The sequence below is a fragment of the Arvicanthis niloticus genome, chromosome 30 (assembly GCF_011762505.2).
Source record: "Arvicanthis niloticus isolate mArvNil1 chromosome 30, mArvNil1.pat.X, whole genome shotgun sequence".
Lineage (NCBI taxonomy): Eukaryota > Metazoa > Chordata > Mammalia > Rodentia > Muridae > Arvicanthis > Arvicanthis niloticus.
This window is the reverse complement of record NC_133438.1, coordinates 1239729-1260399: the sequence shown is the minus strand read 5'-3', so window position 1 is coordinate 1260399 and position 20671 is coordinate 1239729. Positions and strand designations below refer to the sequence as shown.

General features: G+C 51.4%; 3 protein-coding genes and 1 pseudogene across 5 annotated transcripts; 1 reads left to right on the top strand and 3 right to left on the bottom strand.

Moving 5' to 3' along the window:
- Positions 1–3445: 3445 nt before the first annotated feature.
- On the bottom strand, positions 3446–6800 carry LOC143440763 (uncharacterized; annotated as a pseudogene).
- Positions 6561–13089, top strand: Trim28 (tripartite motif containing 28). The gene is made up of 17 exons (XM_076927483.1): positions 6561–7254; positions 7525–7637; positions 7840–7972; positions 9830–9965; positions 10046–10162; positions 10234–10348; positions 10489–10635; positions 10735–10849; positions 10939–11045; positions 11134–11170; positions 11253–11298; positions 11388–11640; positions 11728–12047; positions 12131–12254; positions 12346–12432; positions 12510–12647; positions 12736–13089. Exons 1-17 carry the CDS (start codon positions 6909–6911, stop codon positions 12907–12909), a joined length of 2508 nt encoding a protein of 835 aa, XP_076783598.1. The 5' UTR covers positions 6561–6908; the 3' UTR covers positions 12910–13089.
- A 575-nt stretch (positions 13090–13664) lies between these two features.
- On the bottom strand, positions 13665–16328 carry Chmp2a (charged multivesicular body protein 2A). 3 transcript variants are annotated; one of them, XM_076927535.1, is made up of 6 exons: positions 15998–16328; positions 15332–15541; positions 14295–14474; positions 14088–14218; positions 13942–14003; positions 13665–13867 (listed from the first exon to the last, which is right to left on the bottom strand). In XM_076927535.1, the coding sequence occupies exons 2-6, from the start codon at positions 15497–15499 to the stop codon at positions 13740–13742; spliced, it is 669 nt and encodes a 222-aa protein (XP_076783650.1). In that variant the 5' UTR covers positions 15500–15541; positions 15998–16328; the 3' UTR covers positions 13665–13739. The 3 variants fall into 3 exon arrangements, with proteins under 3 accessions (XP_076783650.1, XP_076783649.1, XP_076783651.1); XM_076927534.1 differs by having other exon boundaries at positions 16102–16318; XM_076927536.1 differs by having other exon boundaries at positions 15660–16107.
- A 378-nt stretch (positions 16329–16706) lies between these two features.
- Positions 16707–19376, bottom strand: Ube2m (ubiquitin conjugating enzyme E2 M). Its single transcript, XM_076927538.1, has 6 exons — positions 19019–19376; positions 17990–18084; positions 17859–17897; positions 17663–17766; positions 17309–17372; positions 16707–17223 (listed from the first exon to the last, which is right to left on the bottom strand). The coding sequence occupies exons 1-6, from the start codon at positions 19125–19127 to the stop codon at positions 17083–17085; spliced, it is 552 nt and encodes a 183-aa protein (XP_076783653.1). The 5' UTR covers positions 19128–19376; the 3' UTR covers positions 16707–17082.
- Positions 19377–20671: the final 1295 nt, after the last annotated feature.

Sequence of the window (20671 nt, the reverse complement as noted above, 5' to 3'; positions counted from 1 at the left end):
TGCTGGGAATTGAACTCAGGACCTCTGGAAGAACAGTCAGTGTTCTTAACTGCTGAGCCATCTCTCCAGCCCCATCTCTGCCTTTCTTTGCCTGCCATTTATAGAATCCTCTATAGGACCCAGGGATGAAAAATCATGCATACATAAAGACTTACTGGAAAGTAGTATAATGTCCCATGCTGCAACCACAGCACTTAGGAGGAGGAAGCAAAGCTGGGAGTGGTGGTGCATACTTTTAATCCTAGCACTTGGGAGGTAGAGGTAGGCAGGCTCCTGAGTTCAAGGCCAGCCTGGTCTATTGAGTGAGATCCAGAACAAAAGGGCCACACAGAGAACCTGTCTTGAAAACCCTCAAGAAAAACCAACCCACCCACCCAACCAAAACCCAGTGGAAGTAGAAGGATCAGACATTGAAAATCATCCTCAGCTAAATAGCAAGTTCCAGGCCAAGCCTAGGATCTATAAAACCTTATTTCAAGAACAAATAGATGAGGTTGGAGAGATGGCTCAGTGGTTAGGTCTAGAGCACTGGGGTTCAATTCCCAGGCATGGGTGCTCATGCCTGTTTGTAACTCCAGTTCTCAAGTTTCTGACACCCTCACACAGACAAAGGCGAAATGCCAAAATAAGCTGGTGAGATGGCTCAGTAGGCAGGCTCAGTAGGCAAGCCTGATCACCTGAGCTTGATCCCCAGGACCTGCAAGTTGTCCTCTGACCCATGCACCCCCATCTCCACACACAAGATAAGTACATAAATGTAAACCTAAAGATTGCTGAGCTTCAGGCTATGTACTCTTGGCCTACAGTCCTTCACCAGACATTGGCTAACACCCATTGCACTGATGTCTGCCCTAATGTAGGCATGTACCAGCCTGATCTTCTTCTACACTATCAGGTATCCCTCGGCACTGACAGTACACACCCCTAGGCACCTCTTTAGGTAAACATAAGCAGATAATCCTATGTTGCTCAGGAATTTCATTGCAATTATTTGAAAGATGCTGTTTTTCACATTATCAGGCAGTGTTCTGTAAGCAAGCTGCAGTGCCATGTGTCCCTGAGATTCTGTTCCCTCAGGGAAGGCAAGATTGATGCCAATATCTCTGAATGACTTTGACTACAACGGAACAAACATCATGTGGAGTCAGAAGGATGTGTGTGTGTGTGTGTGTGTGTGTACATTTTTTTCCTTGCCCACTTATTCACTTACTTTCATTTGTTTCTATTTTATTTTTAATCTTTTTAGTACTAGGGATCAACTGAACTTACCACAGCCCACCACCCTACTTGTTTGGTTGGTTTTTCTTTTTCCTTTTCTCCCCAGGGTCTTGACCTAGCCCAGAGTGGCCTAGAACTTAACCTGCAGCTTAGGCTGACTTAAATTTGGGGGTGACCCTCCTACCTCAGCTCCCCACTACCCCAAGTGCTAGCATTACAGGTGTGTGCTGCTTTGGTTGTTTTTGTTCTGTTTTGTTGATTCCTTTGTTTTTAGGGAAGGTTTAGGTTGGCCTCCAGTTGAGGACAAGCTTGAACTGCTGGTTCTCCAGAGCCTCAACTGCCTAAGTCTCTTGGGAGATAGTATCTCACCAAGTGGCTCAGAATTGTGTGGAACTCAATGTGTAGCTCAAGGTCTCATGAGTGCTGGGATTACAGGTGTGTGCTCCTGTGCCCAGCACCTCCAGCAGTGGGCATAGAACTCTGGGCCTTGTCATGCTAGGAAGGCAACTCCATTCCATACCTAGCCTTTTCTCTAGTTTCTTTAATTAGTGTGTGGATAGGGATTATGGATTCAGTGTGTCCGTTGGTGAATTGAGTGGCTGTGCAGGCTAGTTTTCATGTCAACTTTACATAGCCTAGAGTCATTTGGGAAGAGAAAACCTCAACTGACAAACTGCCCCCACCACCAGATTGGCCTGTGGGAAAATCTTGTTTTGTTTTTTTTTTTTTTGAGACTGGCTGTTTCTATTATATAGCCCTGACTACCCTGGAATATGCTATGTAGACCAGGCTGGCTTTGAACTCACAGAGATCTGCCAGCCTTTGCTTGGTGAATGTTGGAATTAAAGGTTAGCACTGTCATGTCAGGTCTGTAGGGGGATTTTTAAAGTTAGTGATTGATGTGGGAGCGTACAGATGGGTGGTACTGTCCTTGGGCAGGTGGTTTTGGGGTGTATGAAAAAGCAAGTTGAGCCAGATGTCGAGTTCCATGCCTTTAACCCCAGCATTAAGGAGGCAGAAGCAGGCAGATCTCTTAGCTGGAAGCTAGCCTAGTGTATAAAGAGTTCTAGGACAGTAGGGGCCACACAAAGAAACCCTGTTTCTGTCTTGAGAAACCAAAAATAAATAAATAAGCATACAAAAGAAAAGAAAGAAAGCAGGTTGAGACCCAGGGGAGCCCTGCGGTGACATTCTTTCACATCGTCTGCATCAGTCCTTGGCTTGAGGTTCCTGGCAGGACGTCCCTGGCTGACGGACAGCAGCTGTAAAATGACACAAGCCTTAACTAAGGTGTGGAAACCTTTACTAAGATAGTGGTCAAACCGGGCGGTGGCGGAGCACGCCTTTAATCCCAGCACTTGGGAGGCAGAGGCAGGCGGATTTCTGAGTTCGAGGCCAGCCTGGTCTACAGAGTGAGTTCCAGGATAGCCAGGGCTACACAGAGAAACCCTGTCTCGAAAAACACAAAAACAACAACAAAAGATAGTGGTCAAGTCTCTTCCTGTGTGTTGGCATCAGCAACTATGAGCATGGGTGTAGATGAGTGTGTGTATGCACTGCAGTGTTCACACGGAGGTCAGAGGATGACTTTATGAAGTGTTTTTCATCCGTCTAGTCTACTTTTTGAATGGGCTTAATGAAGCTTGTTGAACAAAGGGCTTTGACCCTCTACCATCTCACCAATCCAGCATCTATAGATTGATTGATCCTTCCTCCCTCCCTCCCTCCCTCCCTCCCTCCCTCCCTCCCTCCCTCCCTCCCTTTCTTCTTTCCTTCCTTCCTTCCTTCCTTCCTTCCTTCCTTCCTTCCTTCCTTTCTCTCTTTCTTTTGTTCTTTCTTTGCCACGAGACAGGGTTTTTCTACATACTCCTTGCTGTCCTGCAACTCACTCTGTAGACCAGGCTGGCCTCAAACTCAAGAGATCTTCCTGCCTCTGCCTCCCTAGTGTTGGGATTAGAGATGTGTGTCACCACTGCCCAGATAATTTCTTAAGCCAGGCAGTGGTGTCACACACCTTTAATCCCAGCACTTGGGAGGCAGAGGCAGACGATTTCTGAGTTTGAGGCCAGTCTGGTCTACAGAGTGAGTTCCAGGACAGCCAGGGCTACACAGAGAAACCCTGTCTTGAAAAACAAAAAACAAAACAAAACAAAACAAAATCTTAAAATGATATTCAATTTTTTTTATTGTTTAAAGATTTAATTATGTTTGTAATCATGAATGAATTTACGTATATCACATGAGTGCAGGCTAGAAGAGTGTTGGATCCGTTTGAACTCGAGTCCCAGATGATTGTAAGCCACAATTCTGGTCCTCTGTAAGAGCAGTAGGCATGTTTAACATTTGAACTGTCTCTTCAGCTCCAAGATATCCAAATCTTTCTTAGTGGAGGCAGTGGGCATCTAAGAGTAGACTTGAGGCCGTTATTATACAGCTTATACATTTTTGTTTTGAGTCAGGGTCTCTCTATTATGTAGCTCTGGCTGTTTTGGAACTTGCTTTATAGACCAGGCTGGCCTTGAACTCACATCTTGATCCATCTACCTGCCCCTGCTACCAGGGTGCTAACATTAAAGGTATACAGCTGTGCCACCACACCTGACCTATTTTTTTAAAGATTTAAAAATTGTTTATGTGTATGGGTACCACATGTGTTGTATTTTATAAAAGAGAGGGGGGAGGGAGAGGGAGCAAGCCAGGTGTGTTGATAGAGCAAGGTATGGTGAGGTGGGAGTGGGGAGGGGTGCTTCAGTTGGCCCATGCTGAGGCATCCCTTCCCCCTCAGGTACCAGCCATATGACGGGTATAGCATGGAATAGAGTTTATTTAGGGCATGGGAAGGGGAGTTTGGAAGAGGGGGAGAAGAAGAGAAGAGAGGAGGAGGAGGAAGAGAGAGAGAAGAAAAGGAAGAGGAAAAAGAATAGGAAAGGAGGCCTGCCAGGAACACATGGAGACAGGGGGCAGGGAGAGAAGGGAGTCAGAGAGAATAAGAAAGTAAGAGAGTGAGGAGGGGGCAAACAGCCCCGTTTATAGTAAGCCAGGCATACCTGGCTGTTGCCAGGTAACTGTGGGGCAAAGCCTAGAAGGAATGCTAGCAACATGTGTGCTTGGTGCACACTGGTCAGAAGAAGATGTCAGGTCTCCTGGAACTATGGAGCTATGGTTGGTGTTTGCTACCATGTAAATGCTGGGACTAAACCTTGCTCTCTGCAAGAGCATCAACTCTAAGCCATCTCTCTAACCCCTTGCTGCTAGGAGTAAGGTAAGAATGTCTAGTTTATTATTATTATCATTTGTCGACGCAGAGTATGTAACCAATTTGACTTCTCTATGTAGCACAGGCTATACTTGGACTCATACTCTTCTTTCTACAGGCACCTGCATTGTACTGCATCTGTCTGTTCTGCCTCAGGGACTTAGGACCTGTTTCTGTCCAATCCCCAAACAAAGAGATTGATTCTCTTTCCTGTTTGGGGATGGTGTCTGGATAGTTACTTCTACCAATACCCATAGTTAATTAATTAATTTTTTAACTTTACCAGCCATCGTGGTGCGTGCCTTTAATTCAGCACTCAGGAGGCAGAGGCAGGTGGATCTCTGTGAGATGGCCAGATGAGTCTACAGAGTGAATTCCCTGACAGTCAGACACAAAGAAACTCTCTTGGAAAACAAAACCAAAAAACCCAAAACAAACAAAAAAAATTAAATTGCATTTGTTAAATGTGTAGTGAATGCGCACCCATGTGCCTCCGATTGAGCATGAGACAATCTGAGAAAGTTGGTTCTTTCCTTCCACTTTGTGGGTCTTGGTGATTAAACTCCCGTGGTCAGGCTTGGTGGCAAGTGCCTCTGCTCATGAGCCATCTCTTTGGCCTCTCCATCACCACTCTCTCTCACTCCTTGTCATGGTTCTGGTGTGCTGTGATACAGTTTAGGGCTTTGTATAGGCTGGGCAAGCAAGCATTCTGCCACTCATTCAAATTCCCAGTCCCCATCACTTATTTACTTTTTGACTTTGTGTCTCTGGTACCCTAATATCTGCTCCCCGGGTTTAGGTAGGCTTGGTTTACAGGCACCCTACTCTGGTGAGCCTGGTGGGCCGTGAAAATATTCCCGGCGCTCACACTCTCTCCCCCCCCCACCCCCCAGCTTGCTTTGCCAGCTTCTAGATTGTACCCTCCTTTTCTGAGGTAGGAAGTGAGTCCAGAGGTTGGGTCTGGTGGGGGCGTGGCCCGCCGAAGGGTGAACGCTGAACTGCAGAGGAAGGAACAAAGGCTGGGGCGGGGCAAAGCCTTGAGCCCCCAGCCTGATTGGGAACAAAGGCCACACCCGGGACAGTGGCGGGACACTCCTCGCCTCTCTGCTGCCACGTGGGTGAACACCTGGTTCTGCCTCTTGCTGTTGAGAACCCTGGAGCTGCTTGCGGGCAACTCAGAGTAGCCCAGACCCAGACTGGAGAACCAACATCTCCCGTGCACTGCAAGGCTGCAGAGGCATCCACTTTCATCCACTTTCAGCACGGCAGTGGAATAGGAAGGGGGACAGGTTCCCTTTGTCGCATTGATCCTGCTTGAGATGAAACGCTTAACCGCACTTGGTCCTGCTATTCTTTTCCTTAGATCAGCTTCTCCAACCTAGGTCCTGCTCTTCAGGCAAGATTCTTCCCCAGGTCTTATTTCTCCCTCAGATAAGATTCACCATTCAGATCCAACTTTTAGTCCTTCGCGTTTAATGTTCAGTTCTCCCACCTCCAAAAACCCCACTAAAATCAGCCTAGCCGAGGACTAACACAGAAGGGGCTTTCCAAAGACTGGACAGTTTTACAGAATGGCCTTTGGTATCTCTCTGTGATGTGCGGTTTGACTTGGACAACTTTCTGCTTCCCGAGTTTTAACAAAAAAAAAAAAAGTTTGGGTTTAAGACCGCCCCCGCGTTCGGCGGGAACTTCCTGCCAAAGACCCCTCACCCCCTCCACCTGGGCGCCGTCTCTCGGCTCGGCCGTCGCCCCGCCCACTCCGTATTGTCCGGCCCCTCTGCCCCGACCGTCGGCCAGGCTGGGGCTGCAGACGTCGCCACGCCCGCCGAGGAGGCGGGACCTGAGGCACGGCTCTGCACGACCCCGCGCTCCAGCACGAGGGTTATCTGCCTCCGTGCACCGTGCGGTGGGCATGGGAGACGTCGCGCATGCACTCGGCGGGTGAATTCCGCTCGGGCGGTCTTGCTACTCTGGACCTAGAGGAGCGGCCGCCAGTGAAAGGGAGGGCCTTGGCGCGTGCGTAATCGGCTTGCGCCCCGCCCCCAGGCCGCGGTGCCCAACGCGCTTGCGCGGCGGCGTCGGCGCCAGATATTTCTGTCCCGCCTTCAGGCCGCGGCTCTTTCTGCGAGCGGCGCGCGGTCGGGCGGTTGTTCGCAGGTCTTGCGGGCGGCGCGGGTCTCAGCAGCTAGCGGGGAGGCGGCGCGGCTGGCAGCGCCGTCGTCGGTGGAGAGGCCGGCAGCCCGCGGCTTGGCCGCATCTCGGCAGCGCCCGGGGCGCGGCGGGCGTCGGCCCAGGAGACGCGTGGCGGCGCTCGGCCTCGCGGCATCGGCGACTGCCCGGCCGTTGGCGGCGAGCGCACTTGCGCCTGCGCAGCGGGCTCCGTGCCCCTCCTCCCCTGGGCGGCCCCCCACCCCCCACCCCCGGCGGCGTGTGAATGGCGGCCTCGGCGGCAGCGGCGACTGCAGCGGCAGCGGCCGTGACGGCCTCCCCCGCGGCCTCTGGCAGCTCAGGGTCGGGCGAGGGCTCGGCGGGCGGTGAGAAGCGCCCGGCCGCCTCTTCAGCCGCGGCGTCCTCTGCATCCGCGGCGTCCCCGGCGGGGGGCGGTGGCGAGGCGCAGGAGCTCCTGGAGCACTGCGGCGTGTGTCGCGAGCGCCTGCGGCCTGAGCGGGATCCTCGACTGCTGCCCTGCCTCCATTCGGCCTGTAGTGCCTGCCTGGGCCCCGCTACACCCGCCGCGGCGAATAATTCGGGGGATGGCGGCTCGGCGGGCGACGGCGCTAGTGAGTGCTGGGTGGCCGGGTGCCCCTCCCCCTCCTCGCAGCCCGTGCTCGGGACTGCGCCTGTGCGAGAGTACGGGGGCCCGGGTAGGGTTAGGTAGGCCTGGCCTGCTGGTTTAAGAGGGGGCGGGGGACGGGTCCTGGACGCGGAGAATGCAGAACGTGATGGGAGGCGTCCGGAAAGCAAGAGTGTCCAGCTCGACATTTGTGAGAGGGAGGCATAGCTTACTTAGGGGAGCAATGCAGTATTTCCACACGTTCTTATCTTGGCAGTGGTGGATTGTCCAGTGTGCAAGCAGCAGTGCTACTCCAAAGACATCGTGGAGAATTATTTCATGCGTGATAGTGGCAGTAAGGCCTCTTCTGACTCCCAGGATGCTAACCAGGTATGTCGTGTGGGAGATCATGGGGGAAAGGGAGAAATGACCTTTTCCGCAGCCTCTCTCAGCAGCTTCAGTAGTTTGGTGGATTGTGTTCTCGTACAGTCTTAGACTCTGGGAAGGCAGCACAGATTTGAGTGCATTGTATGAGTTTTATCTTGTGTTTTCTGGGAAGTAAATGCATGTAACCCCCGCCTTTCTTTCACAGTGCTGCACTAGCTGTGAAGATAATGCCCCGGCCACTAGCTATTGTGTGGAGTGCTCTGAACCACTTTGTGAAACCTGTGTGGAGGCTCACCAGAGGGTGAAATACACCAAGGACCACACTGTGCGCTCCACAGGTATGTTGAAGATTTGAAGGCAGTTGGTTGGAACTGCCCTTCTCTGGCATGGTTGACTAAAATGCATACTTGCTGGATGGGACAAAATGGTTTTCAGGAACCTGACACAGAACTTAAATGATTGGGTTGGGGAACAGATTTCGGAGGTCTAGGTGGAAAGGGAAAAGCCACAGGCAGAGGGTGTGTAGGGTTATTTAACATCTGCTCCAGACAGTCCTAGGAAGTTTCCAGAGGGTTGTAGGTCCTAGTGGTGGATCACTTAGCATAAACAGTTAAGGCAAGATGGATGTGGTTTGGATTTGGGTGTTCTCTGGCGTTTAGACTGCTGAAAAAGAAAGAGCTCTGGAACAGGGAGTTTCTTGACATTGGTGAGGTTATTCAAAGGGTCCTGCGGTTATTCAGCAACCCTTTGGGATCTTCTCTTCCCTGAGGCTTATGGTCCGGTTGATAACTTGTTCTAGGAGCAGCTTTTTAATGTATGTGATAGTGAGTTTCTTCCCACCTAGAAGGACATTGTGAGGATTAGCTAAGTATTGGTAGGTAGTTGCTGAGGTTGGTATATGGAGTCAGGGATAGGAAGAGAGCTGCACTTAGAGGATAGACCAGGGATGCAGGACAGACCGCTCTCTCACTAGTGGTACATAGTTTGGGCTTGGTTAATACAGCCTGGGTTGGATCATTGGGGAGAAAAGAAACTGATGTGTTAGTCCATTACTTTCTATTTTGGTGAGACTTAGGCTGGCCTTGGGCTCCCCCACTCCTCCTAAACAAGGTTTCTTCTCTGTTCAGGCTGTCCTGAAACTAACTCTGTAGACCAGGCTGGCCTCTCATAGATTCCCCTGCTTCTGCCTCCCTGGGATTAAAGGTGTATACCCCCTGGCTTTGCCTTAGACTTTTTATGCTCCTCCCACAGCTCCAAAGTACTGGGATTAAAGTAGACATTTGGAGTGCGCTTGTCCCCTGCCTTTTTTGTTCTTTGTATTTTGCTTTTTTTTTATTTTATTATTATTATTATTTTTTTTGTTTTTCGAGACAGGGTTTCTCTGTGTAGCCCTGGCTGGCCTGGAACTCACTCTGTAGACCAGGCTGGCCTCGAACTCAGAGATCCACCTGCCTCTGCCTCCCAAGTGCTGGGATTAAAGGCGTGCGCCACCACCGCCCAGCGTATTTTGCTTTTTAGGATTAGCTTTCTGTGTAACAGCCCTGGCTGTCTTAGAGCTTTGTAGAATTGGCCTCAACTCGGGGATGCCTGCCTGCCTTTGCTACCAAGCGCGGAGTTTAAAGTTGTGAGAAATTGTGACCCACCAGGCCTTTTCTATAGAGACAGATAGCTCAGCATATATAGTTCCTGCTAGCCCAGCTGGCTTATAACTCACTTTGTAAATCAGGTTGGCCTCAAACTCGGGACTGCTTTTCCCTCCAAGACCTGGGACTTAGGAATTTTGAAGACATCTCACTGAAGAAACAAGTCTGTTTTTAAATTCACTATTTGGAGTTCAAGCTTACCTTGAACTTAAGATCATTCTGTTTCCTGTGTACTGATAATAAATGATGAGTATTTTTAACAGTGAGTGCTGGTGTTAACTACTCTGAGCCATCAGGACCTTGTTTATTTGGGAATGGTTCATTGACAGGTGGAAAGATAATCAGGAAATAGTAAGGAGAGTGTCTCTTTACAAGTTGTCTTTATTCCTTATAGTTTTAGTTGGTGTTATTTGGGAGTAAAAAGCTTCCAGATCTAGGTCTTACCAATAGATGGGCCAAGGTTGTGGGACAAGCTGGAATGAAGTCATAAGGAGTTTGTTTTCTTTGCTGCTTGAGTTGGAGATGGCTAAGGGTATAATTCTTATTTCTTAGGGCCGGCTAAGACTCGAGATGGAGAACGAACAGTCTATTGTAATGTACACAAGCATGAACCCCTTGTGCTGTTTTGTGAGAGCTGTGACACTCTCACTTGCCGGGACTGCCAGCTTAACGCTCACAAAGACCATCAGTGAGTCTCAAGGCATACTGGTTAGTTGGATACCACTATTTCTAAGTTTAGCATGCAGGCTTACTGTTTTCTGGTCTCAGGTACCAGTTCTTGGAAGATGCAGTGAGGAACCAACGTAAACTCTTGGCTTCATTGGTGAAACGTCTTGGGGACAAACATGCCACACTGCAGAAAAACACCAAGGAGGTTCGAAGCTCGTAAGTTCCGGTGCCAGGGCTATTGGGGTCCCAAGGCAAGGTTTCCTGGCTTGACTTGTCTTGTCCATTAGGATCCGCCAGGTGTCTGATGTGCAGAAGCGAGTACAGGTTGATGTCAAGATGGCCATTCTGCAGATCATGAAGGAGCTAAATAAGCGGGGCCGAGTTCTGGTCAATGATGCCCAGGTAAGATTTACTGACGGAAGGGTATTGATCAACCTCTGCTTCTGCTGGCAGCTGACATGACACAATTGAGGTTGGATGGAGAAGGATCCTAGTGCGCTCTCTCTGCTTTCCACAATGAGGTTGTTTTCCTTGACTTGCAGAAGGTGACCGAGGGTCAGCAGGAACGTCTGGAGCGGCAGCACTGGACCATGACCAAAATCCAGAAGCACCAGGAACACATTTTGCGATTTGCCTCTTGGGCTTTGGAGAGTGATAATAATACAGCTCTCTTGCTTTCGAAGAAGCTGGTGTGTAGTGGTGGGCTTCATTCAGCTACGCGGCCCCTTAGCAACTTGACCCTATAAGTTGCCGAGTGTGCTCATGTGCCACATTTTTTGCCCCGTTAGATCTATTTCCAGCTGCATCGGGCCCTCAAAATGATTGTGGATCCTGTGGAGCCTCATGGTGAGATGAAGTTTCAGTGGGATCTCAATGCCTGGACCAAGAGTGCTGAAGCCTTTGGTAAGTTGTTTGTTTGTTTGTTTGTGCTTGACTATGGGAGCATTTGAGGTAGTATTTATTGTGCCTAATGAAAATTCTCTTTAATTCAGGTAAGATTGTGGCTGAGCGTCCTGGTACGAACTCCACAGGTCCTGGGCCCATGGCTCCTCCAAGAGCCCCAGGCCCCTTAAGCAAGCAAGGTTCTGGCAGTAGCCAGGTGAGCTGGGGATAGGAACCAAGGAGAGGGAATGAGGGAGCCATGGGGGTTACTGCTGCTGCTGATGCATGTTCTGTTCTGTCTGTAGCCTATGGAAGTACAAGAGGGCTATGGCTTTGCATCAGGTAAGTAGTTTTGTCTAGGAAATGGGGCTTGGTGAGTACCCCATCTATCTTTTTTTGCCAACTCTTTTTGTCTTCTGAGCAGATGATCCGTACTCAAGTGCAGAGCCACATGTATCGGGCATGAAACGGTAAGTGTGGCAGTCCATTGAAGTAGCAGGTGGGTACAGTATTGGTGTGGCAGGAATGCATGTGAGCTCATGACAAGATACACTAACAGGTCCCGCTCTGGTGAGGGAGAGGTAAGTGGCCTCATGAGGAAGGTGCCACGTGTAAGCCTTGAACGCCTGGATCTGGATCTCACCTCTGATAGCCAGCCACCAGTCTTCAAGGTCTTTCCTGGAAGCACTACTGAGGACTACAATCTGATTGTTATTGAGCGTGGTGCTGCAGCAGCAGCTGCTGGTCAGGCTGGGACTGTGCCACCAGGAGCCCCTGGTGCCCCACCCCTGCCTGGCATGGCCATTGTCAAGGTAAGCCTGTCTTAATTATGTACAGGGTGATGCTTAAAGAGTGAAACCTGTCACTCTAGATTTTGATACTATCAAACTGTCTTGTAGGAAGAAGAGACAGAAGCTGCTATTGGGGCCCCTCCTGCTGCCCCTGAGGGTCCTGAAACCAAGCCCGTGTTGATGGCTCTGACTGAAGGCCCTGGTGCTGAAGGACCTCGTCTAGCTTCACCTAGTGGCAGTACTAGCTCAAGCTTGGAGGTGGTGGCACCTGAGGTTACCTCAGCCCCAGTAAGTGGGCCAGGTATCCTGGATGACAGTGCTACTATCTGCCGTGTCTGCCAGAAGCCCGGTGACCTGGTCATGTGCAACCAGTGCGAGTTTTGCTTCCACCTGGATTGCCACCTCCCTGCCCTGCAGGATGTTCCAGGGTATGTGTGAGGCTGGGCAGTATCAGATAGTGTGTGGAGAGCTGGTTGCCATCTTTTACATCTCCTAATCCTCCTCATCCTAGGGAGGAATGGAGTTGCTCGCTCTGCCACGTGCTGCCTGACCTAAAGGAGGAAGATGGAAGCCTTAGCCTGGATGGAGCAGATAGTACTGGTGTGGTAGCTAAACTATCACCAGCCAACCAGCGGGTGAGGGCCGAATGCACATGTTGTGTTGGGTGGCTCAGTAGATGAAGCCTTCCATGCTACAACTCTGATGTCTCTTGTACTTACTGTCTAGAAATGTGAGCGTGTTCTGCTGGCCCTGTTCTGTCATGAACCATGCCGCCCTCTGCATCAGCTGGCTACTGACTCTACACTCTCCATGGTGAGTCCCAGAACAGGAGAGGTTGCAGGTGCCAAGAGGTTAGTGGCCCCCTCAATGTCTATGTTGTCTCTTTGCAGGAGCAGCCTGGTGGTACCCTAGACCTGACCTTGATTCGTGCTCGCCTCCAAGAAAAGCTGTCACCTCCTTATAGCTCCCCCCAGGAGTTTGCCCAAGATGTGGGCCGCATGTTCAAACAGTTCAACAAGCTGACTGAGGTGAGCCTGCAGAATGAAGCGGGGGGGGGGGGGGTAGCAGGGGGAAAAGCCAGGACCCCACTCACCAGTGTACTCTTAATTGGATTAGGACAAGGCGGATGTTCAGTCCATCATCGGCCTGCAGCGCTTCTTTGAGACACGCATGAACGATGCCTTTGGTGACACCAAGTTTTCTGCTGTGCTGGTAGAACCACCACCACTGAACCTTCCCAACGCTGGCCTAAGTTCTCAGGAGCTGTCTGGCCCTGGTGATGGCCCCTGAAGCTGGGGTACTTGTGGTCAGCCCAGTCCAACTCTGGTCTATGTTATTTTTCACCCCATACCCCCCATCCTTCTTCCTCTGGTGGCCTGACTCCTGTTCTTGCTGGCCCCATCCTTCTGTCCCTCCACACAAAATGGTTTTTACTTCTATGAATTTAATAAAAACGTCACTGAGTCAGTTTCTCATGCCTCAGCTCTTTGAGGACCGTTCTGACTGAGGACTTAAGACTCTGCCTGCATAATGTTCTACAGGGGACTGTATCTCATTTTGGCAGAGTGAGAGATTTGTACACTGTCCCTCGTGAGACTGGGATGGACTCCTCAATATGTTCAAATGGGTTGTGTGCAGTGTCTCAAGGGGTTCCTGTTTTTACAGACAGGGTCTGGCTACCTTGAAAATGCTTAAAGCAGGCTGGCCATTAATCCTTATTTGTCTACCTCTAGAGTGCCAGGATTAAAGGTGTGCATTAGCATTCAAGTTCTAGCCTTGCTACATCCCAAATCGGTGAACCAGTTACCTTAAGTCTGATCTGTTGGTATGGATTGTTCCCGTTAGTATCAAACACTTCGTTGAATGTGCTAGATGGAGGTATGCATTACCTGGGTCATATGGTAACTGGTGGCCAATTGTTAAGTGTGGGGCTTGCATGCACCTAATATCTCTCAGAGTCTTCTCTGTATTAAGCAGAATCATCCTCGCCTACTCCAACCTGGAATTTGGGTCCCATTTTCACTAGTTACAAGCTCACGCCTTGGTTAAGTTAGTGTCCAAATTTCTTTATTACGGGGGGACAGGATGAAGACCCTAGGCATTGAGTCCAGGTGGGGTGTTCAGTCTCTGCGAAGGTTCTTGAGCCTCTCTTCCAGGTCTGCATCAGCATCAGCCAGGGCTGAGGCTGTGGCCTCTGCTTTCTTTCCACCAGCAGCCACACTGAGTGAGCCTCCAGTAGAGGGGAGGTCTGCAGAGAGAGTTGAGGGTCAAGGGCTGCAGCTAAGCTTTGGGTGGGAAAACAGGTAGATTTGGAACACTCACTTGACAGTTCATCTGTGAGGCTCAGTCCCAGCTCATCCAGGACCTGGGACACAACAGCATCACTAGGAAAGAACAATAACTCATCAGGACTATGAATAGGTAAGGGGCCTGGTAAACATCCCTGCCTTCCTGTTAAAGCCCCACACCTTTCCTCTTCGTCTTCCTCATCACCCATGGCATCATCAATGGCATCATTCATCATTTCTTCTTTCATGTCCATGATCTCTGCCTGCCGTTCAAACTCCATCATGATCTTCTGGATCTGGGGTAATTTCAGCTGAAAGAAGGAAGGGAGGGTGAGTGACCTGCCTGAAGGTCAATGTGAATGGGAAAGTGGATTGGGAGGGACAAACCTGTCTGTTCATGGTGCCCATGGCCTTAGTAACACCCTTCATGGCTTGTGCCATTGAGTTGTTGGATTTTAGAGTCTGTATCTTGAGGGATACAGCCTGGATGTTGGCCCGCATCAACACAAACTTGCGCACATATCGCCTGGTTCGCACCAGGTCTTTTGCCATGATTCGAACAGCATCCTACAGAGTGGGAAAGAGGATGTAGCTATGAAGTTAAGACTTTATTCCTGCTGTGGTCTAGAAGATTCTTATGGAAGGTCACTTCTTCCTCCAAAATCGCACTCTTCTCTCAGGTATACCATTCCTCAGCCCATGTATAGGCCAAAGTGGCCTCCTACTGACAGTTCTGCCTCAAACCTCCCTTAATGCAGGGACTGCAGGCATGGCTACTGACCTAGTCAGTGAAGTGTAGGAATGTGTACTATATAAAAGGCTCAGTTCTTATTTCCTTTGATGTCCAGAGTCACCTCCAGGATATCCACATCCCTTTTACTCAATTTTGACTCAGACTATATCAAGAGTCTGTCTTAGACCAGGATATGACTGAGGTAGAGCCTTGCCCAACATGCACAAAATCCTGCAGTCCCTGGCACTGAATTAAAAAAAATGTCCACCCCAGGTTGTATCTAGAATCATATACAATCAGCTTCTGTTCTCTACCTAAATGTTGCTGGCACACCCCTAGGAAATACAACCTCTGAACAATTGTTGTCCATCTCCCATCCTTACTGGCCTAAGGCTAGTTAACTCTTGCCGATTCATCACAGCTCACAATGAAACCTACAATTTTGTGTGTCTGGTATACCTGTACTCCTCAGTTCTCTTGTTCTCTCAGAACTTGTCCACTTGATGGCCAGTTTTTCTGGAAGCTCACTTGTACTATCTGTGAAGAGGTTCTCTCTGACACCCCAAACTGGGAAATTCCTGTTTACCCTTAACGATACTTTGCTCAAAGCACTCTTTTCACTGTTATCCTTACAACAGTGGCTGAGATGCACCTTGCTTTGTGTCCCATCCCCTAACCACTTGACACTTACCATCTGGCCTTGCTTTGCCATCTTTTTGATGTCTGCAATGATTTTCTTTTCCTGGGTCTCTAGTTTCTGTCGTTCCCTGTCCAGCTCTCTCATGGCTCGGTTCAGGGCCCTCTGGTTTTGCCGAAGTAGTTCCTCTGGAGTCTTCCGGCGCCCAAACAACAGGTCCATGGTGGTAGGACTCCACCAGCAGGTCTGAGTCAGCCTTCAGACCTAGGTGTAGGGTGCAGAGCCCAGGGCAGCAAAAGACAGAAACAGTCATATAAGTAGATAAGGTGTACGAACAGGAGGTACGCTTGAATAGTCAAAAAGGTGAGAACTAGTTACACACTTCTTTGACTCGGGCACACCCACTCTACGGTCTGCTTCCGCGGAGGGGCAGGCCTGTTTCTGACTGAAGGGTGTGGCTCCGAAGTGTTCCAGGGACCCAGACCTGAGTAGGCACACCAAGTTGACTGAGCACTGAGGAGGGAGGGGGTAGTTGTGAGGTCCCTCGACAAGGGAGGATAGAATGGAGTAGGTTCTGAAACTTAAGGTGGAAGTTGGGCCCTAAGGTGGGGTAACGAACAAGAATGCGGAGGAAACCAGGCTTGCCAGGGGAGAAATGGCGTTCTATGATCAGGACGTGACAGACTCGGAGCAGGTCCTGGGGTTGTAAAGCGTGTGTACCGAGGGCAGGGACAGGCGGGCGGCGCGGCATCCGATGGCCCGGTTTAGAAGCCCTCCTACGCTGCCGCCCAAACGGGACCTGCGGCTCGGCAGAGACCACTCACCGGAGCGCAGAGAACGATGGGCTTCCGCTTCCGGGTCACGCCCCTCTCCCCCCGAAGCCTGGGGACTCCACCAACGACAAACCCTCGGATCGGTAGTCTCTGCTGCGGCCGCCGTTTCCGGATTAAACGACCTGACGTCACACGACCCTCCCTCTCCGGGAATGCTGGGAAGTGCTAGGACGCACGCGCACAGCCAGCCACAAAAGCGCATGCGCAAAGGACCCAGCACCTCAGCAGAAGGTGCAAGTCCCACCCAAGCCAGCCTCGCAGGCCCAAGGCGGGGAGCGCAGCGCGGCTGGCCATTCACTCTGGAAGGCCCATACTCCACCCATTTTTGGGCAGTTCATTTATGGTATCTTAGCAAGTGCCTGACACGAACCAAATTGGCGGGCCCACACATGGCATAAAGGGGCAAGCCTGGAAATGACTCGTAGGCTCGCTCCCTTATGTTGGTGTAAGAGCAAGGAGCTGAAGTTAGCCGATTGTTTGCGCCTCATCCCAGTGAGTGCTCCCACCCAACCCAAGGCCACACGTTTATCTTCATTATAGACGCTGGTGGACCTCACTTGTACCTCCCACCCCACAGAAGGAAGAGGCAGAGGCCATGCAGTAACATTCCCCTTTAATAGCCTGGTGGGACCTCCAGTGGTGGTGGGGTGAGTTGCTTGGGCCTAGCGACCCAGGCCCATTGCCCACTTACCCCACAGTCAAGAGTGGGGGGTTGGACAGCACCCAGCGGGAGGGGGGGCGCTAAACAAGCCAATTCATTTCCCATCGCTGAGCAGGTCGGGGGAGGCAGCACCGACCATAATCATGTGGTGGTCAAAAAAAAAAAAAATAACTAGGGGCAGGTGACAGGGAGGAGAGGCAAGGCCAAGGCAGGGGCCAAGGCTACCCCACACACCCTACCCGGGCCCCCAATAAATATTTGCAGGGGATGCCTGGGCCGGTAACCCTGGCAGGGATGGGTAATTGCTAACCCTATTTCAGGCAGCGCTCGAAGTAGGTGGACCCGATGTAACCACCTCTCATGGAGCGCTGCACGTTTTGTTCAAACAGTCGCCGGTTGTTCTGCAGGACCTCGGCAGCCTCCTTGTTCAGTGGGTCCTCGGGGTTGGGCTCCTGTGGCCAGTACAAGTGGAAGTCAACAGGCAAGAGAGGCAGATGGTCAACAAACCCTCAGCCTCAAATGCCTATCCCTACTTACCAAGAAGAGATACTGCAGGCCATAAATTATGGAGTTTATCGTAAGGACTGGCTTCCAGTCCTCTCTGTGGGCAGAGAGCATCAAGGTTATCAGGGGCTGGTGAGTGGGAGGCTGCCACAGGCCCTGCTAATACCAAACAGGTCAGGCCCATAGAAGGCCCTTTAACACTGAAGAGTGAGATCTAAAAAGGGGGGAAGATATGGAATGGGGCAGGCCATGGAGAAAGCCAAGGTCAGGTCATTAGAAAAACAACTTGAAGACAGAAACAGACTGACCATAATGGGGAGGGAAGGACAGAGATGGGTGCAGCGTCCAGAAAAGGCTGAGAGGATACCTGGAAGGCAGTGCCCTCACCTGAGGATGTTGAGGCAGACGTTGCCCTCGAGGTCAATGTTGGGATGATAAACCATTGTTTCACACTTCACCTTGGGAGGGTCATGTGGGTAACCCTGTCCCACCTGGCTCCAGAAAAAGAGATATGAGATGGGAAGGTGTTTTGGCTGTGCCCCAGTCTTCTCCACAAAGCTACCTTTGCACACTTGAGACTCACCTTAAAGCTGAATACAAACTTGCCACTTTTGTAGAAGCCCTGGAAGAGGAAGGGGGAGAATGCATGAAGACCCTACTCTTATGGGGCCACCCTGGTCTGTTCTTGGGAATCCTGCCATGTTTTACTCTTACTTCATCAGGACAGATAACCAGCTTGAAGTTGAGGAGGTCGTCTGGGTCTGAGAAGCTGATGTCACACGTCTTGGGCAGGTTCAGCTCGTTAATGTCTAAGTTTGGACAGCAGGGAGAGGGAGAGAAAACAGGTAAAAGAAAGGAGGTAAATCTGGGCGTGTGTCAGCAGAACCCCCAAGGTCTCCTTCTGGATCTCAAGAGCTCTTTGTGTGGTGTCCTTTAATTTAGTCTGTACTACTACATACTCTTTCCACTTTTCAGCCTCTACATGAACTCTTCTGGATACACAGTATCCCATATACGAGCATCTTCAAGTGTAACTGGACACCCATCTCTTGGAAAGGGCAGACTCTTACCAAGCTAAGTCCTCCACAAGTTCCCACAACATAATCCCCAAGAACCTCTACTCCCATAACCCTTGCTTTCAAGAGCCCCTGAGCACCTTAAACCTGAGGTTCTCTATCTGTATTCATTATCTCCACTCATTACTGTTTATCTGTCCACCCCAATCCTAAGTCGCCCATTCTCATCAACTATCCACCCTCCAGGGTCCTTCCTCTTCTCCACATTATTCCAAGCCCATAATCCTTGAGATTTCCAGCACGGTAACTTAAACTGACCCACACTCTTATTTTTTAGTTCCCGTCTCCTTCACCTCAAACCCAAACTGCTCTGCCTGACCCCCTAGACCTGAGTCCTGGGCCACCAGTCCCCAGTATAAAACACTAAACCGTCTTCTACTTTTCCCCAATTCGTAACCTTCACAGTCTTGAAGGCCCGTCACCTCGGAGCAAAGTTCCCATCTGACTCTCAGAACTACACCCCTCCCCTAACAGATTCCGGGTTAACACTCCAGGCCCGAGTATCCATCCCAACGCCCCATACTCGGCCCCAATCCCTGACCCTCCCTAGCGACCGCACCCCCGTCCCGCATCACAACCCTCGAACCCTGACCCCCGATACCAAATATCAGCGGCCGCATTTTCACGTCACGGCCCCTGACCTCGAACGCACGGTCCCGACCCCTACCCTTCTGAATCCGGAGCTGCGCCGCCGACGCCTTCTTGCTGCTGCCCTTGGTGCCGCCGGCCGACTCCTCCTCCTTCTTCTGCTGCTTCAGCGAGAACAGCTTGATCATCCTGCCGCCGCCGCCGCCGCCGCAGCCGCCGCGGGGCCCGGGACCCCGGCCACCCGGCCCCCCGCCGCCGCCTGCGCCGCTTCCGCTCCTCGGACCCGCTACCGCGGCCTCCTCCGCTGCCGCCCGCCCGACCTGCCGCGCTGCTCCGCGCCCACCGCACGGCCCGCCTCGGCTCCCGTAGTCCGGCTCTGGCCTGGCTTAGCACCTCGGGTAAATTCGGAGGTGCTCGGGAGGACTCGGCGATCCTCGGCCCCGCCCCTGCTACGGCCCCTGCGCCCTCCTCCCCCTCTTCCGCTCGGGTCCGGGGAGGCCCCGCTGCGGCTGCGGACGCCGGCCTTTACCGGTCCGCCGCTCTCCCGCCTACTTGCTCCCTCTGCTAGGAGGCTGTGGTGAGGTGGAAGGAGCAGGCGGCAGCCGCGCTTGCGGTGGCAGGGTACCGGTGAGGCTCAGCTTCCGCGGCAGGCACGGCTTCGATGCGGAGGTCGGCAACGGCCTCGGGCGCCCCGCCGCTTCGGCACTTTCCGTCACCTGCCTGCTTCGTTTTTTTTCCTGTCTCAGCCGCGCTCTGCGCCTGCGCAACCCTTGCAGCCCCCCGGTTGCTCCTCGTTGTAGTTTGAGGTTCGGTCTTTTTCGGTTAAGCTCGGGTATTTCCGTTTGTGGAGTTGACTATTCGGCGGTCTAGCGGGTACTTCCTGGGATGCGCACCCGGTAGAGTAGGAAGCAATGTTTGCAACCATTTTTGAGCGAGGCAGGTAGTGGCCGTTTGGCTCTCGGTAGTTCCATTCAATTTTGCATTTATGCGGAGCGCAGCGGGACCGGGCTGGACTGGATCCTTGCTCTCAGCAAAGGCAGAGAGCCCGCACCGTTATAAGGGATGTTGCGGAAGGGTGCAGAGGCAAGCTCCCTTAATCCCACCGCAATCCCAGATTCAGATTGATGTAAACTAGTTTCAAACTCGAATTGCTATGGAGGCTTGAGGCATCAAGTTGGCTTGAGCCCAGGCGTTCAGGGCCACCCTAGGCAACACATTTGTTCCTTAAAATAGATTTCTATTGTGCAGCAAATGGTGAGCAACCGTGTAGTTCTAGGGTCCAAGGTGGACGTGGGTACAGGGCTCATGACTGCGGCCTAGAGACCAGAAGTGGCATTGTTCCTCTCGGTTGACCTATGTTGTGTGAGCTTGCATCCAATCACAGTTTACGGTGCTTGGGAGGCAGAAGGAAACAGCTCAGGATAGGTCAGTGACTTCTGGTTGTCATCTAGGAAACCAGCAGAAGCCAGAGTCTATTAAAGTCTGTTAAATGCTTCTGTTGCTTGTCTGGTCACAGCTTGAAAAACATGGCTGGAACAGGTTAGGACTCTGTTCTGCTCTTATAAAGGCTCTTTGCCATCTGATAGCATTTGTGGCACCCAGCATGACCCACAGCTCTACATTTCGGACTTCGTACGCTGTTGCCGGCAGTACCCTCCTCCTCCTCCTCCTGACTTTTTAAGGCTAGTCCATTCTGAGACCCAGGAAAATCACTCTAAAACTGTTCATTACT